The following is an 18,047-nucleotide window of genomic DNA, read 5'->3' on the forward strand; positions in this document are numbered from 1 at the left end:
TTATATATAAAATCATTAACTATTGTTTGCTCTAAATCTTTAATCAATTCCCTACAGTCATTAGAACATGTAACAATGCCAGTAGTAGATTTAATTTATAAATTAGTAGATTTAAAAAAAATTGTTAAAAACAAAAGAAGATTTTGGATATTTTTCGAATAATCCCACATTTCAGTGTATAATCTTATACAAAGAATAAATAATAGTAAAAATGTTTAACTTAGTTGGACAGAACAGGAAGAATAGTTGGTTAATTATGAAAAACAAAAGATAATATTAAATAGAAAGATATATCTTGAAAAATGACATGTTGAGGCGAAAGTAACTGTGGCAGTACCTGTCTGAGGAAGCACCAGAGTTATCGTCTGCATCCTCCATGTCTCCCTGTATTGCACACTGGAGATCTTCTATCCTCTGCAGTGCCAACCGCAGGTCTGACCGGGCCGCTGCTGCGTCTGCCTCAGCCGTCTCCACACTCTTGTCCAGCTCACGTATCTTCGCTTGCGCCTCATGCTCCTTGCTGGCTAACATCGCGTTCTCCTCTCGCAACTCTCGGACTTGTCGACTACTGGTCTTTGCCTTCTCCTGGGCGGAATGTTCCCTACTCTTCACTATTTCTATGTCTGACTGAAGCCTCTCGTTGTTTTCTTTCAGCCTTGTGATTTGCACCTGGGAAACACAATTCATAACTGAAACCTCTTAAAGTAATGATTTCCTTCAGCTTTGCAAGAGACAATTTACTTATTCTGAGTAAGCCGATTCTTACAATAAATGGTTTCTTCCTAACCTCTTTCAAAACTATCACATGGTTGAGAAAATATTCAATCCCACTCTAGTGTTTCTGTTGATAGATAAGCTAAAATATATGTAGCTAAAGCAGAACGCTATTTTTAATAACTCCAATTTACTTATAAAAGTACGTTATCAACTACTTTTTGCTATCATTGTCTTTGGAAAAAACTTAGTTTTTAAGTGTAACAACAAACTTATAGCCCTGTGGTGTATTAAAATTTGCGTCTGAGTAAGATTGCTCAAAAATAGAGATCATTACAAATGTTGTAATTACTATATGTTTATTTCATCACCTATTTAAGATTTAGGTTTTTTATAGGAAAATAATTATTTCAATAGTTATGGTTCAACAAAATTACTACAATCGTGTAAAATTTACTGTAAGATTATATCACTCCAAACACTTTGACTATTGAGGTCAAGTATAAGTTTTCAAATTCCAGGTTGAAACCAAAGTATTTAACACAAACGCAACCAAACATGGTCAGCTGCTACAGGTGAAACCAGTGAGTAGTATAATGTCTACTCAAGGGAAAATATTCATCTGAGTAATAATTGTGTAAGCGATTCGACAGCAAAATAGTGATGGATCTTAAGAGTCAATTCCAGAAAACAGTGCGATCATTAATTATTTCTTTTAATTACAGTATAAAAATAATGGAAATACCCACATTGGGAACTTCCGAGTAAAAATATCTATGCCTACATATGTCTGAATAAGTAAGCACTAATCCTAACTAACCAAATATGCATGTTTGCCCAAGTTTTCCATATAAGTGTTGTTCATAAATATTTCCATTTTTCGTTTTTTGAAAACATTAATCTTTAACGATTGTTTCCATGTTTATCATGTATTTTTGTTAATCATGTTTTAGTCCACACACAAAAATAATTTTATTACCACTAAAAAAACAATTTTGACAAATTCACACTGTTTTTAGCCCCTTAGAACTTTAAATATGGCACAAACTGCACTTCTCTACAACTCCTTTTCCAAAAGTTATTAAATATTAAACTTCTAATTTTAAAACAAGTTACAATTGAAACAGTTATAAAAATCAAACTGATGATCTGAGTTTTGCGAAACTCTGCATATAAGTCTAATGTATATGATCTCTAGAGAAATTTATCACATTAAATTAATACAATTAAAAAAGTAATAAGAAATTAAAAAGTAATTGAACTCAAATATTATGTTTCTGTATAAAACTGTTTTCTTTAACTCTCTAGCAACTTTGATAAAATGTTCACCATTAACTGTATAGAAATGCAAGAAATCACATCTGCATATAAATTACCCTAAATTATTTTATTTTCTTAAAACAATATATTCAAAATGTTCTGTCTGCCAAAATCATCAAACTTCAAAAAACTTGTTGGCGAAGTCCATTTATTTAATTATAAATAAGCATTCTGTAAACTCAAATTATTTAATTTAAATTTTGCATCAAATGTGATTAAAATTGTTGATACCTAAATGAAGTCCACGCCTAAAATCTCTGGTAGTGTAGAAAAACAAAATACAGTTTTACACTGTATGTACAGGGTGAAATTGTTTCATTTTTCATCACTATTTACTGGAAATTCTTCTTCAGAAGACATTGCCTTTTAAACTGGGATATAAGGTTTAAATGAATAATATAAACCCAGCCAAACAAAAAAGATTGGGTTTTGCCTTAATAAATAAACTTACTACCAACAAAAATCTTTCATTAGGTAATAGGAAACATAAAACTTGGTCTTTCTGATATGTCCAAGTTTATGTTTTATCATTTAATAAAGTTACTTAAAATACCAATACTATTATCATCTTTATGGAAACAAAACCAATAAATCATACATTAATACGATAAGTGTGAGCCTGTACTAATCCTCTGACCACCAGGACTACAACACCAAATTCTCTCGTATTCTCTCCAATTTAGGCCCACAGGACTCCTGTAGTAATACATTCAGAGATCCAAACATCCTTACGATAGTCAGACTCTTTTTATTATTGAGTTTGTCACATTTTCAAACACACAACCTCTGATAAGAGAGGCTCACATCCACAATTTCCACACAATAAGAGCCAACAACTATGCTTTATCTGTCCACCATTGACCATGTATGAGAAGCACATATTTCCAGATGAAATCAAAGTCTACCAAACCAGCATCTGAGGAAGACCATCTACAAGTAGCTGCTGAACTACCCTTTCTACAGTCTAAAAAATTTGAGTCTGGCAACTACAAACCTTAACCAAGAACTAACAAAATACTACAATAACTCTTTGTTAATTTTATGAAAACATGGAAATGTATTAGGCTAAGATGACTCATTACTACTCTCAATGAATATGTTAATAAAGAATTATGAATATGACTATGACCACAGAGCTAGTTGAGTTACACAAACAATTCTTTTCCCGATTGGTGAATACCGAACACAATTTGGATGTGATATTGTGTATTTAAGTATCATTTTAATGTTGTATTATGGTTCCAAAATGAACAGTATTATTTAAACAAAAGCTCAAAAGTAATATTATTTTAAAGGGTGTTTTTAGTGACAACAACTCCTAACTTCAGGAGGTGATTATTTAAGTAAGTTCCCATAAACATGTTTTCTCAGTCGTGGGTTTTTCATCTATCTGTCTGTATGTTATTTTTTACTCAAATATTTGTGGCTTGTAAACGTTTCAGTTACAGTATTGTTATTTTGTATACTTAATCGTCTTTAGACCAGATTCGGTGCTAAAATTAAAGGGATTTAAAATAACTTGGATTTAAAATGGCGGCTGTTTAAAAACTTTTACATCGAATTGCATGAAACCCAAAGAAGTAGAAAAAGCTTAATAATTAATTTCTCTGACTTCTAATTGATCTCTGACAAGTGTTGAAATACTACAAATAAAAGATTCTTGATTCAAACTAACCAAGATATGGATATACTATTGTGCTCTCAAATACTATCCAAGGATTAGGATTTATTTCTCAAACTCTTAAAAGAAATATCTGCTTCACCTTTTCTCTATTGCAGTGCAATTATACTATAAGAATTATTAATACAGACTGGCTGAAGAAAACTACTCACTTCAAGTCTAGAGCGAGTGGTCTGTTCAAGTTCCAGTTTACTCTCCAGTTCCTTGGTCTTGAGTTGGAGACGTTTGACAGCCAGAGAAGAGTTAGGGTCATTAAGGGTCTCCATGGACTCTACGCGGGTGCTGAGCTCGGCCAGCTGTTCACGCAGGGTCGCGCGTTCAGCCTCCAGCTCGGCGACACGACCGGCCTGTTCCTGAAGAGACATCTGCTCATGGGACAGCTGTTGCACTGTCGCGCGATATTTCTTCAGCACCTGTTACAACAACCCAACACGACTCTTCGTAAATTACTTTAATTCCAGTAACAATATTTATTACTCTTAGAAACATGACTTATTGTACTTGAAACAGATCTACCTATAGATATGTGTTCAATTTAATGGCTCTAATCATGGAATATGAAAACATTTATACACAACTTAATTTTAGTTTACTGTGTATATTACAATTCAAAATTGTGTTGTGAATGTCCAAAGAAGTATACAAATATTAATTTGGACTGCAAACTGAAATGCAAATTGTGGTAACAATAAATAATAACTGCAAACAAAAGTAAACAAACATTGTGGTTATTCAATACAACAGTGTAATCACCAGAATGTTTCAATTTACCAGGAGGAATACAAAGATTTTATAGCCACCTGCTATCAGTATATCATGAAAGCCATTAAAAAACTAGATGCTTGAGAAGTTCTTTCTTTGAAGTTTGTTTTTGACGATGGAAGGATTGTGAACGAAACAGGATTTTTCCAGACATTTGCCATCGTTCAGTGATACAAAAAAATCAGTAACACTATGTTTCAAGATCTGTAATCTGATCTCTTCTTCTGGTAAATAACTAACGTCTTAGGTTATTCTTATGTATTATTATGCATTCGTCAACCAACCACCTACAACAGACCTGTTGTGACCTGTATTCTGTAGTTCAGTTTTGATAATTAGTGTTGTGGTTAGTTTTTTATTAAGTGCATGTTTTAGAATTAGTGAAGTTGACATACAACATGGTGGTTGTGATTCCTGACTTACGCGTGTCACAACGCTCTGGTATGATTTATTTATTTTAAACTAGTTTGTAATTATGTCTTAGGTTGGTTATTTACCTGAAGAGATCAGATTGCACATCTCGAAACGTAGTGTTACTGATTTTTTGTATCACTAAATAATAGCAAATGTCTGGAAAAATCCTGTTTCCTTCCAAAGTTTGATTCTTCCACTTTACTACTAATAATTTTTCCTAATTTCCTAATAATATTGATTCTATCCAAAAATATATAACATGGCAGTATGGAAGTGCGTCTCACACACACAGAAGGAGATTTGAAGACATCCTAAGTCAAAACATGTGTGAGTTATACCACTTAAAGTTTTCAAAAACACACACACATTTCCTTGGAATTAGACAGTGACATGTATTGAAACAAAACATTAAAAGACTGTATATTTACATCAGCAAGCTCCTCCTCATTTTCGTCCAGCTGAGATTGAAGTTGTGAGCGTTCTCGCATGAGTGCCGATGCTCGTTCCTCGGCCTCAGTGCGTGCTCTGGTGGCATCTTCGAGAGTGGCCAGTGCCTCTGTGCGTTCTCCCTCTGCTGCCTGCCTGGCCTTGACAGCCACTGCTCTTGCACACTCTGCATCCTCTAGCTGTCACACACAACCACCATGGTACATGCCAATAACAGTAATTAAACCGTTCCACAATATTACTAGTACTTTTCATCAAAATAAAGAAATTATTATTTTTAACCCTTTGAACCCCAGGCGACGAAATATCGTCGCCGAGAAGATATGCGAAGATCCCCACGGCGACGATGTATCGTCGCCAATGAAGTTGCGAGAATTCCCGGGCGACTTAATATCGTCGCCATGGTATATGCGTTTAATACATATTTATTTGAAATCGTAAAATACTTATTTTATGAGTATTAATACATATTTATATGTATTTTATTAAAATACTACTTTTTTTTATTTATTTATTTACTAATTTATTTATTTAGGTAATATCAGTGATTTTTGTGTTGTACGCCTAGAGGTTTTTACAAGTCGCATACTTTTATATAAAAATTCAAAAAAAGTTTATTTTTAGAGATATCAATATAATTTTTTTTTGTACATACACAAAACTAAATTTAGAAAAATAAAATGTGGGTGCCCATAGTAAAAATATTTCTTATTTTTTAATTAAAAAATCTTAAAATCAATTTTTTTGCCTAAAAATCTATATACATATATTTTAAAATTATTTTAATGCTGTTAAACATTTTTTTATACTTCAGACTAATCTTTTTCTGTGTATACAATTTCATTCTGGACATTTTGGTGTGTAATACAAGACAATAGCATAAAAACTAGCAAAAGTATTAATTTTTTACAAACAGTATGCAAAACATCTGTTTCTGCTCCGGGGATTCTCGGTAGTTCTTAGGTCAAATTATTTTGGTACGTTTTTTTCCACCATCAATATTTTGGTCTGGGGTTCAAAGGGTTAAGATGTAAATTATGGTATTAAATTGTATATTTCTGTACTTACGTTTTACAAACTGTTTACATGTAAATATATGAGACTCATACGGAAAGTAAGTACTGTTTTGCCACAATGCCACTGCCATGCTACTGTTGGCATTCTGATGGCACATATTTACTTGTTTCTTCAGTTCATTAGCTCAAAACTGACACCATTACAGTTGATTAGTCTTATGTTTTGGGTTTTCTGTTGCTTAGTTTTTTGATTGCAAGGAATGTTAAGGCAGCCATAATCCATTCATTACCAGAGTAATGAGTTACGATGAAAGTGCACAAGTGATGGAATGGTGTGTGTTAAGCAGTTCAGTGAAGGATGGATAAATGTCCAAAATAATGAAACACGAAATGGAAGGCGTTCTGTTGTGAATGATGACTTGATTAACAAAGTGGATGAGAAAATTAAAGAGAAGGGACAATTCATAATAACAATGCTTTTGTATGATTTTCCTCATTGTAAATGTGGTGCAATCTTTCATGAAAAATAAAAAAAATTTATTTTTTTTTAGGTTTAATTTTAAAATAGTGGTTACTGTACGAATGCACCTTGTATGTGTATTTTACTAAGGTTAACTTTTAACTTTTTATGTATAAATGCGCAGACATAAATATTTGATGTAGTCTCAACAATATTAGAAAAAGAATACAAAATGAGAAATTGATCCTCAACAATCTCAACACTACAATAATTATGTATATAATGTATTACTTAAAGAAGTGTGATGTAAAGGGTATTTTCTATAACCTACTTACATTGTTCTTTGACAAGCCACAAAGAACAATGAACATGAAACGTATGGTTATTTTACATTGGTTATTATTAACGTAAAATAACCATATAAAGATTAGCTAAGATACAAAATGAGAAAAATATGTAGTGATACAAAATGAAATAAACGTATAAACACAGTGCCCAAGCAGCTTGGTAAAAATGACAGCTTCCAGATCTGTACATACAGCATTCTTGTGGTGGTACAAAAATTGTAGTGCTGAACAGGCACTTGTATAAAGGGGCATTCTTTTCAGTAATGGTCATAAACTTGTAAATTTTATATGATCAAATACTTACTTTTAGAAAACATAAAAAATGAATAGAAATTAATCTGTTAAATTTAAAAGTAACTTACAGAATGTCTTTTTTTACTAAGCAAAGTTAGAGCTAAGAAATATTCTCCAACACTAATCCTTGGGACCTGTGGCTTAGGCCTCTATAACGTTATACCGTTATAGAGGTGACTTTCGAACCACCACCAACGGTTGGGTAGGCAGATTACTTGCAACAACAGGATCTCTTAGCAGTCACTTATCAAAAAAGCAGCCACGCTCGGGTTTGCTAGACTTAATTGTTTCATTGATTAGCAGATGCTCTTTAGCCAAGCACTTGTGTACGAGTGCCATTGTACACAAATTTGGCATGTTAGAGCTTGGTCGCTGTGGACACAATAGTCAGTTGGGCAGATCAATTTGTTGTATGCAACAAAGAGATCCGAGAACAGTCTAGATATTTTCGTACAGGTTTACAAAGTTTTAACCGAAAAGAATTTTAATTGTGTTACGCAGAGAATTAATTTTTTTTTACTTTTTTTAAAAAAAGAAAAAGGAGAGGCCGATCTCCTTTTAAGCCTTATTCTGTCCGTCCTCATGGGCCACTAGCCTGTGCGAGGATCTCTTATCAAACAGAATAAAGGGGGAGAGTCGATACAGTACGAGGATGATTGTACTGATAAAAAGTGCAACGGTCACAGACAGGATTTGAACCTGCGCTATCTCTAACTCAGACCTAAAGTCCAACGACAGACCGCTCGGTCATCGGCACTCCCTAACCTGTAGCTGAACAAGATGAGTGATCTAGATCCCAGTTTATAATGTTAAGGAAATCTTTGGAAATTTAAAGAAACTTTTAGTATTATAACTCATTAAAACTATTAAGGTTTGAGTAGGAGGTATCAAGTGGCAGAATCTACGATAGTACATTTAGTTTTCTAGAGAATCAACCCTTGCTTCTTTTCTATGACAAGGTGAATGGCATTAAAACTATTTTCCCTTACCCTTCATGAACCTGAGACAAATATATGATCACTGACTTTACAACAAGACTATAAATTCCTACTAAATCTATTTACAAGCCTCTTGTTTATAATTTTGCTGACCTGATTTCGAAGCTGACGGATGAGTGCTTTGTTGGGTGTATCTGTCCGAGACTGTTCTATTGTAGTTTGCGCATCCCGCAGCAAGGCCTTGGTGCGTTTGAGATCCCTCTTCAGTCTGTTCAGCATTTCCTGGTCACTGTGATTCCTTGAGTGATTTCGCTCCTCGTACTCTGCCAGCCGCCTCTCCATCTCGTGACGCTCTCGCAGCAGCAATGTCCGCTCTTCATGTTCATTCTCCAATTGGCACTCCAGAGCTGAATTATAACATACCACAATTTTAGATAGAGTATATTTTTATAAAAATTAAAGACATTTATTCATTACCATGCACTCTTTTATATTACAGATTATGATTCAATTACTACAATTAAAAAAAAATATATATATATATACGAGTCTTGCATTCTCTTGTACATTTGATTAGTTTATCAGGATTTAATTTATTATGAATTAGTTTACATTTAAAATGTTATTATGTGTAACACTGCATGTCTTTATATCAAAGATTGTAAAATACAAAACATATTTATATTATATTATTTATAGATATTCATACTCTGATTGTAGGGTATGTATTTAATAGCTCAGCTGATAATTTGAAGGACATCAGGCCTATTTATTATCACCAGTCAAAGGGTAAATTATTTTAATGTCACAGTTCAATATATTAGACCACTTGTTTTAATTATTTTTCCTTCTGGCTGTGAAAACGCTTAATGACCATTTCAGAGCATTAAACATGCTTCATGGGAAAGATACTTCTGTGATAATTGCTTTGCATATTTTTTAGCAGAATCACTTTAGTGGTAAAACAAATTCATATGTGTATTGTTTGCAGGAAATAAGCCACTAGATAAATTTGTACAATACGCAGCACGACTGTAACTAGATCAGCCCAGCTAAGCCCGGACCAGTCTTTTCTCGAATGTCAAAATGCATGCGACTGGTCCGACCATTGTTTAAATTATACTTAGGTTAAAAAGCTAATAAGATTCAAAATTTAAGAATCAGGAATTGATTTCTCAAGATTAAGAATCGAATTTGCCCATCACTAGCATGCACCAAACCTGATTAGAATGACCACTCCATTTGAAATCCGAATCTATGATAATAACAAGAAACTATATTAAATTCAAAATAGGTAACAAATGTCCATTGAGAATAAAACTACTGCTTTTTTGAGTTACTTGCATGGATATGACCAAATATACTTCAGTCAAAAAATTGCTGAAACAGCTTGACAATTATAAACTCAATATCTTATGGGAGAACCACCCAAGGTTCCATTTACAAGCTGAAGGAGGTTACAGTTGCCAGGTGAGAATAGCGGATACAAATAAGTTGACTCTGGAACTGGCAAAGACGTAATTTGCGACGCATTAAACTTTATATGTTGAACAAACTTCGTACGGATTGTAATAAAGATTATATCATTGTATTCAGCAGATTCCGTGATTTCTTTTAATGTACTCACTTTCATACATAAAACATATTTATGTTTTACTGAAAGCTAAAGATGTCTGGCGTGCTATGCAATCTTGACAGATGTTGCTCTTTGAGTCAGCTGAATTCTTTCCTGTTTTAGTTTCACGTTGTTTTTTTAAGTATAAGGATTTATTTTCTTGATCATTATAAGAACCTGAATATTTTTTATACTTTGGATTTTAAAATTTAAAGTGTTTAGTGACTTCTATGGGCTGCAGAAAATTAAAAAAGGTTTTTATAAAATAAAGTTTCAGCTTCACAGCACCATACATCCATGAATATAAAGGTAAACATAATTGTATTTCTTTTAAAACATATTGTATTTTACTCTGAATAAAATTATATAACATATTATGTCTTGCGTAGTAATTGATTTTGCAGTTACTTTTTGTTTAGCTCTGCGCAAGGGATTAAAATGCTCTGCCAGTTAAGGCTAAAATGCATGCCAGTTCTAGAGTTAAGGCACTCCACGTGATAGTAAATACCTCTGACTTTCTTCTGAACATTACAGCGCACTTCCTCCAACTCCTCGTCTCTCTGGGCAAGTTCCTTCTTGTTCTCTTTCCGAACCTGCTCCAGACTCATCTCTAGCCTCAGTTTAGCAGTTTCCAGCAACTGTACTTGACCAGCCAAGTCATCCAGCTCCTCTTCCTGAACAACATAAGAGAGCAGATTCAGAATTGAAAACATAAGTACAGCAATAACTTGATATTTTTTAAACGTGCTTTATCAACTATTTAAATTTGATCAAGATTTTGAGTATGCAATTTTGTACTTTTGTGGGGAGTTAACTCTGAACAAGTGCTATGAGAGTTATAAATTAAGATTTATTCAATCTTCATTTATGAAAGATAAAAACAATTGTTTTAAATAAAATTTATGTTCAATAACTTTAAAAAGCATTAACCCCCTTCTTCATTATTACAATTTTATAATATAGACAGTAATATATCTTCTTCTTCGAGGATACCTTGAAAAAGTAAAAACTCTACATTTTTTCTGATTATTTGAAATAAAAAAAAATCAAATAAATTCTGCTAAAGAAACTTTCTGTCTTTTATTGACAAACGTTGTAAAGTTCTCAACCATTTTTGGTTTGTATATAAAACCAATTAATAAAATAAATAATCCTTTTTAATCCCTTTCAACATTATTATTTGAAAAATATACCTTTGAATATTAGGTTGATAAAAACAGGACAATGGTATTCCTGTTGTCTTTAAAATTCTTTAAGTTGTTATATATTGCTTATATACAAACAACTGCTATTTAACAAAATATTTAAAAATAATTATCTGAGATGTCTGATATTTTCTTCTTTGCAACCATATGAATTCTATCGCAGTTGGGCTCATTCAGGTTATATAACGTGAAAGCATGTAAATAAACCCCATACATGCAGATATTAAACTTGATGACAGTCCACCACTAGATTGCTATGAGCACCACTTCAAGGATTGACAAAAGTGTTGTTCTTTCTCAATAAAAAAGACTTACTGTTTAGTAAAAATAAAACTTGCCTGTTCCTTCAATTTGTTAGTCAACTGGTGTTTAGCTTTCTTCAGCTGGCCTATTTCTTCCTCAGTGTTGCCACCGAAGGTGAGTTCATTGATTTCTGATGTCAAACTGTTTACTTTCTGTTCCTTTAGCTCCAGTTCTAGCTTCACAGCCTGAAAACAAATGCTGACATAATATAATTTTCAAACTCAAGAAAAATAATAACTTATAGATTTTAATTCTATTACATTTGTTTTCTCTTCTTTTATTGAACAAAACCTCAGCCCCAAGTGGTGTGTATTTCTATAAAAATAATTTTAAACAGAAAATGAAAAAAATTAATGAACAGTTGAATACACTTTGTACAATGTACAGAGTGTGTTTAAAAGTAAAATATAGAAAAAAGATGAGTAATGATAAAATATACTAAAAGAACCATCAATACATTAATGATAGATCATAAGATTTACTATATATTTAATTTTTCAAGGAAATAAACAGAAAATGATGGATCAATTGAATTAAATTCAAAGTGAAGTAACTATAGTAATTAAAAAAAAGGATCTGGTAACAATTTAATATTAAACTAAAACAATAAATAAGTAAAAAAGATTAATTTAGTATATTAAATACTTTGTTATGAAGGATTTGAGGGGGCAAGGCGAGGCATGGTTAGTTTTGCATATAAGTGATATATATATATATATATATATATATATATATTAAAAAAAAGAAAAAGAAAGAAACACTTCTTTATTGAGGCGAAATTAGGACCATATGGTCCTTTCTTACATTTAACCTCTTAAAAATATGTCTTATATATGATTGTCTCAGCACTAGTGATACAGATATGATTAATAAATCGTCAATTCTCCTTTCCCTGTTGATATAGAAGTACTTAGTGAATTTTCTGAAGAAAATAAATCCTATTAACTTGGTTCATGTTGATGTAGATAACAAATAAATATTCAAGTGAATAAAATAATATAGTGAGATATTATTTTCTGAACCACAATATTAGGTAAAGCATATTCTTAGTAAAAACTACTGTTCTTCAATCATTTTTAAACTTTATAATCATATACACCTAACTCAGCTATGATACAAATTTATTGGTTTTTGGATCTGATATCAGATGCAAATTTAGAGTAAACATTTCTTTCTTAATTAAAGAGATCATAAACTCACGCTAAGATTCTGCTCCATGGTATACTTGTCAGCCAAAGCCATCTCCTTCTCTCTCATTGATCTGTCTTTGTTGGCTTTCTCCTGTCGTAGCTCATCTGTCAGTAGCTGTATTTCTGTATCAAATCTGTCAAACAGTTAGAGGCTTAACATACAGAAATAAAAATACCACCTACAGCAATGAACACTTTAAAACTGCAATAAACGTTTATAAAAAATTGTGGGGGAAGTCAACAGTAATCTATTGTTTAGCACAAAAAATAAAACCTTATTTTCTTAAATAACATACAGTTTATTTATAAAATATAAACATGTAGGCGTGGCATGGGGTATATGAAAATGTGTTGGATTTTTCTTCTGGTCAAACACTTGGGTCTTTGGAATAAAGCACTCAGAAGTTATGAAATCATTTGTCTCAGTTTAAAATTTCAGCAGTCCTTCTAAACCCCAAAAAGAACCGATCAGATCTCCCTGAGTGAGGTCTTACCATCCGTACGCAAAGTCTCTAAGATGGCAAAACAATCCCTAATACAGGAGAGTCAAATAAGTGGTACACAGTTTCATCTGCCTCAATTATCTACAGAGGTATCCACTTTGTGGAGATATTTCCTCAGATACCCATGGTTTGTAATTACAGCCACTATCCGAGAAGATAAACATATTATGGAGAGAAGACATAGAGAATAATTTACATACACTGACTAATACACTTTTCCTGTAACATAAACACTAAACTTTTGTTCTGTTCTCTGTGAATATGTAAAATTAAGAATCTGAATCTGAAATCTGAAAGATCAGATTTACTCCATTGGGAAGATAAATGAAGATTAAGCTTACACATCCGTAAGTCCGGCAAAACTATCCATACTCTAGAGTATTCAGTGTGCTTTGAGTTTGGGACAGCTCTAAAGTCTATACACTTAGGAATTCTACATAACACATGTCTGTCATGTTGGATGTGAACCCAAGTATGTTACAGCATCAGCCCTTTCATTTCCAATGATTCGCTCATGGTCTGGAATCCAACAACAGACTAAACGAAGTCTGTACTTTGTAGTAATCGCATGATATAAGTGACTTTACTGAATGCAGTAACTAAAAATGCCTATAGATGGTAAGATAAAGTGACCTTGGCATGAGAAAAACAGCTTTGAAAAATAAAGGAGCAGACAGGGAAGTACAAATAAATCTCTCCCCCACCAAAAATCAGACCCATTTCCTAACCCCCCTTGTACTGTACTATTTACACTTGTGCATGTTAAAAGAGGTGTGTGTGTGTGTGTGTAATACACATACAATAACCACTTCTACTTACTTTCTTTGTTTCTTTTCAAGCATATCATTCCTCGAGGTCTGTCTTTCGAGGAGAAGTCGTAAGTCGTTCATTTCGGAAGTGAGTTTCTGCACCTTCTTCTTCCACTGGCCCACCACCTGCCTCTGCTCTTCCACTTCCTCATAGGCGTCTGATAACTGGAACCAATAATCCTATTTTGTCACTTCCCATAAAATTTGAAAATTTCTTTATGTGCAACACTTCAGTATTGAAAAATACAAAGAGATAAATTGAAAACCAATTAAGAAAAAAAGCGTTAAAAAAATTAAAATAACCAAAGAATACAACAGCCCATATGAGGTTTCAAAGGCACAATAAAAAATTGCCAGATGCATGTGTTTTTTAACACATTAAAATGATCAATAGCCTTAAATATTAAAATATTATTTTCAAATACATATTTTTAACCAATGTCAAAAACCATGTTGATATGTTGTTTATATAAAAAAAACCAACAAAAATAGAAGTCTTTGATATAACAATCTTATTTCATTATTAAGACAAATGAGTTTATTTACTGAGATGTCAATGTAACTAAAAGTACAGTAAAATCAAACAAGACATAATCTGTGACTATTTGTTTAGGACTGTTTAAATTTTACTATCAAAAAAGGTAAACCGAGAGATAAATTTGAAATCTATATTGAAATTATATAGGAGAGAACACAAATTCTTGTTTTCCCTCAGAGAATTATAATTTATACTAAGGACACCTTTTTCTCAAGTTGCTTTTTGAGAGCGATGAGTTGCTCCAAGTCATCTTGATGTTGTTGCTGCAACCTGCGTCGTGTGAACTCCAGTTCTCGCACTGCACGCTCATACCGCTGCTTGTACGCAGTGTCTTCATCACCCTCCAGGTCTACGTCTAGTTCCGAGCCATTCACTGCCCCGCTGTGTCCTTGACTGTACAACAGCTCCATCTCCAGTCTGTCACTGCTTTCTTGCAACTGCTTCCGCTCTTTCTGTCAAGGTCAATCAGACAACAATGAAGATTTATGCAGTATACAAACTAATCGACTGTTTATGACACGCAAGAGAAATTCATCTCAGAATATAAAACATTTTAAAATACGTATATATGTTTTGGGCAGGCTATAACTTATGCCCTGCAATATCTAGATACTGACCTGTATTTCATCAAGTTCCTTCTCCAATCTCATCTTCTCTGCACTCTCTATCTTGAGTCTTTGGTTGGCCAAGGTTGCCGAGGAGTGCTCCTCCGCCAGGTCCATCGTCAGCTCACTCAGCTGCAACATTCAATCAAACATGTAGTCAATAAAAAACACCACAATGCATTCAAAAAATTATCTTTATTCTTAGTACTTATGTTTACGCTGTCAGTTTTCTTAATCTTAGGTGAACTAATATTTAGATATTATGCTTACATAATTACATTCTTTAAATATTTGGGCCTCCCTGTTGAGGACCATCTTCAATTAACAGATGTTAAACCAAAACTGACTTTGGTCCGAGACCATGCTTTTTAATACAAACATTTTGAATATTGAACAGCCAACAAATTACAAACTTATCACAGAGAACTTCGGTTATGTTACGGTAGCACAAGTGCTGGTGAAACAGCAGGATGATGCAAGGGAGTTAATCAGATGAAAGATAAAGTCAGTGTAGAGTTTTTTTTATCTGCATCTTTCACAGTAAAATTGAAGTGTCAAAAAAACTCTAAAAAGGTACTACTCTTGCTTAATCCTACAACACAGAAGTACTCTGACATTCTGGAAGAGATACCTCATGAGACTGAGAATACTCAGCCAGCTGAGCGAGTATAAGTATGACATAGGCTTTTAACCAATTTTTTTCAATTCAAACAAATCTTTATTTCGCCAAAGATATATATATTTTAGAAGGAGACTAAAGCTAAAAATGTGAGTTTTATTTTAACCCTACATCGGGCGCTAAACGGAGTTTTCCTCCGTGTATTATTTATTATTAAAAATAGTACTACTTTTCTGATGTTGGCAGTCGTTTCCCACAGTGTACTTCACGAGCATCTTTCGTGGAAGCGAAACAATAGCCTCCCGCTTATCTTTGTCAAAATCTGTCAGTATGAGGTCTACTTCCTTGCGAGACTGGACGAATCCTCCGTGAGCGCCCGATGTTGTGTTTGTAGTGCTTGGACGAAATCTCCGTGAGCGCCTTATTGTGTTCACTTTTTATGGAGTAATAATCCGTGTGCGCCTAAATGTGTGACCTGGGATGGTTTCTTTTAGGGTTTTAAAATATATTTTATTTGAATTTTGTGAAATGGAGAATGAAGACGAGAGACTTGTCAGTACAGTACCCGTGTGCTAGGGAACATTTCAGTACTGTTTATGGAGTGAACATTGTCGTTATAAAAACCAGAAGGAAATTGTTTTGAAACTTTGTGTAGTGTTTAAAAATATTTTTAATAAAGAATACATTTTTATTTCAGAGTAATAATTAACATTACAATTGTATAATATCTCAAGAATTGAAGTAAGTTGTTTTTGTAAGAAGTTAAAACTAGAAAAAGTTAATTTCCATATATTATCAGTAGGTTAAACATTTTTACCATTAATTGCATTATTCCTTAAAATAAATCATGTTGTTATTTTATACAATAACGTTTTTTAAGATTTTGAATTTCTTATTTGAAAAATACATTACATAAGAGATTAATTTTTATTTAATTTCTAAAAATTAATATATTACATTGTAATTAAATCAGTATGAATATTTAAACAAATAAAAACAGTTTAAACGACTATGATACCCATTATTCGCTAACCTGGAGGAAACCTCCGTGAGCGCCTGATGGTGTTTCTAATTTTAAGCGCCTGATGGAGGGTTAATTGTAATCTAGATTTACTATTGAAAAAGTAGCACAAATTTGGTTTCAAGCAAATAAATTGACATTAAACACCAACAAAACAAAGTAGATTATTTTCAACATCAGTAATATAGAAAATTACTTATCTTTAGTCAAAGTTCAAGGAATTCATCTGGATACAAAATTAACCTGCACTCCACGTATAAATGAAGTAAATCTTAAGTTATGAAGGATTTTGTACTTACTATATAAAATTAAACCTGTAATTCAAACTGAATATTTAGGAACTATTTATTTCAGTCTTTTCCAGTGTCATTTGAAAATATGATATAATGTTATGGGAATATTCTGCTCATTTCTCAGAAAAAGGCAGTAAGTGTTATAGCAGGGCAGGCCCTGAGCAGCAATTTAGACCTCTGTTCAAGCAATATAATATACTATCTGTTTATAGTTTATACATGCAACGGTTTTAAATCATACAAAAATTAAATTTGGATACTTTAATATCGATATCACAGCCACAATAATAGATTAAAATAAAATATAATTTAAACGCACCGCAATGTAGACTTTCAAAATCAATCCTGAGTCATACTTATAATTCTATAAACATTTTTTTATAAGCTTCCTCGATCAGCCAGACTAGTTTTAACACGTAGATTTAAGAAAGCTTGATATGATTGGCTTGTTGAACATTGGTATTACACAATAGGGAAGTTTTTAGAGAACGATATCTAAATAACTTTTTAGTTTCAAAATCTGTATAGGTTCGCATCAGAAAAATTAGGTATTAGGATTAGACTTGGGAAATATGTGTTTGTGGTCTTTTACATATTTTGGTATTTAGTTTTAAGGATTGACAAAGCTTATTCCTGTATATGATAAGGTCAATGGCAAATAACAATACTGATTACTAATATAATTACTTCAATTTTTTTACATTTCATGCAGTAACCAATAAGTGCAGGTTTTGTGGCATATACGATTTGGTCTAGATCAGTGTTATGATTTATTGCAACATCTGTTTAACCAATGTGTTTCGCACATTGCACATGACTGTACACCCTCATGTTTAAAACTTCAGATATTTTTTTAACTAATCAATTTTGTTTTCATGTCAAAATTTTTTTACCTGCTCATAAAAATGTTATTGATGTATTTAAATGTTACTGCATACTTCAAATGGCAATAG

General features: G+C 32.6%; 1 protein-coding gene across 6 annotated transcripts in view; it reads right to left on the reverse strand.

The window, feature by feature from the left end:
- LOC124369898 (unconventional myosin-XVIIIa) overlaps positions 1-18,047 on the reverse strand; it is a 145,279-nt gene that overhangs the window by 14,358 nt on the left and 112,874 nt on the right. For all 6 annotated transcript variants that reach the window (XM_046828054.1, XM_046828053.1, XM_046828057.1 and 3 more), the window contains 10 exons: positions 15,174-15,293; positions 14,760-15,008; positions 14,029-14,183; positions 12,717-12,840; positions 11,552-11,701; positions 10,517-10,682; positions 8,547-8,800; positions 5,320-5,517; positions 3,868-4,128; positions 338-669 (listed from right to left, as the gene is read on the reverse strand). In XM_046828054.1, the coding sequence (XP_046684010.1) occupies positions 338-669; positions 3,868-4,128; positions 5,320-5,517; positions 8,547-8,800; positions 10,517-10,682; positions 11,552-11,701; positions 12,717-12,840; positions 14,029-14,183; positions 14,760-15,008; positions 15,174-15,293 (2,009 nt within the window). The remainder of the gene's footprint in view (positions 1-337; positions 670-3,867; positions 4,129-5,319; positions 5,518-8,546; positions 8,801-10,516; positions 10,683-11,551; positions 11,702-12,716; positions 12,841-14,028; positions 14,184-14,759; positions 15,009-15,173; positions 15,294-18,047) is intronic.

This window comes from Homalodisca vitripennis, chromosome X (assembly GCF_021130785.1).
Source record: "Homalodisca vitripennis isolate AUS2020 chromosome X, UT_GWSS_2.1, whole genome shotgun sequence".
Classification (NCBI taxonomy): Eukaryota; Metazoa; Arthropoda; class Insecta; order Hemiptera; family Cicadellidae; genus Homalodisca; species Homalodisca vitripennis.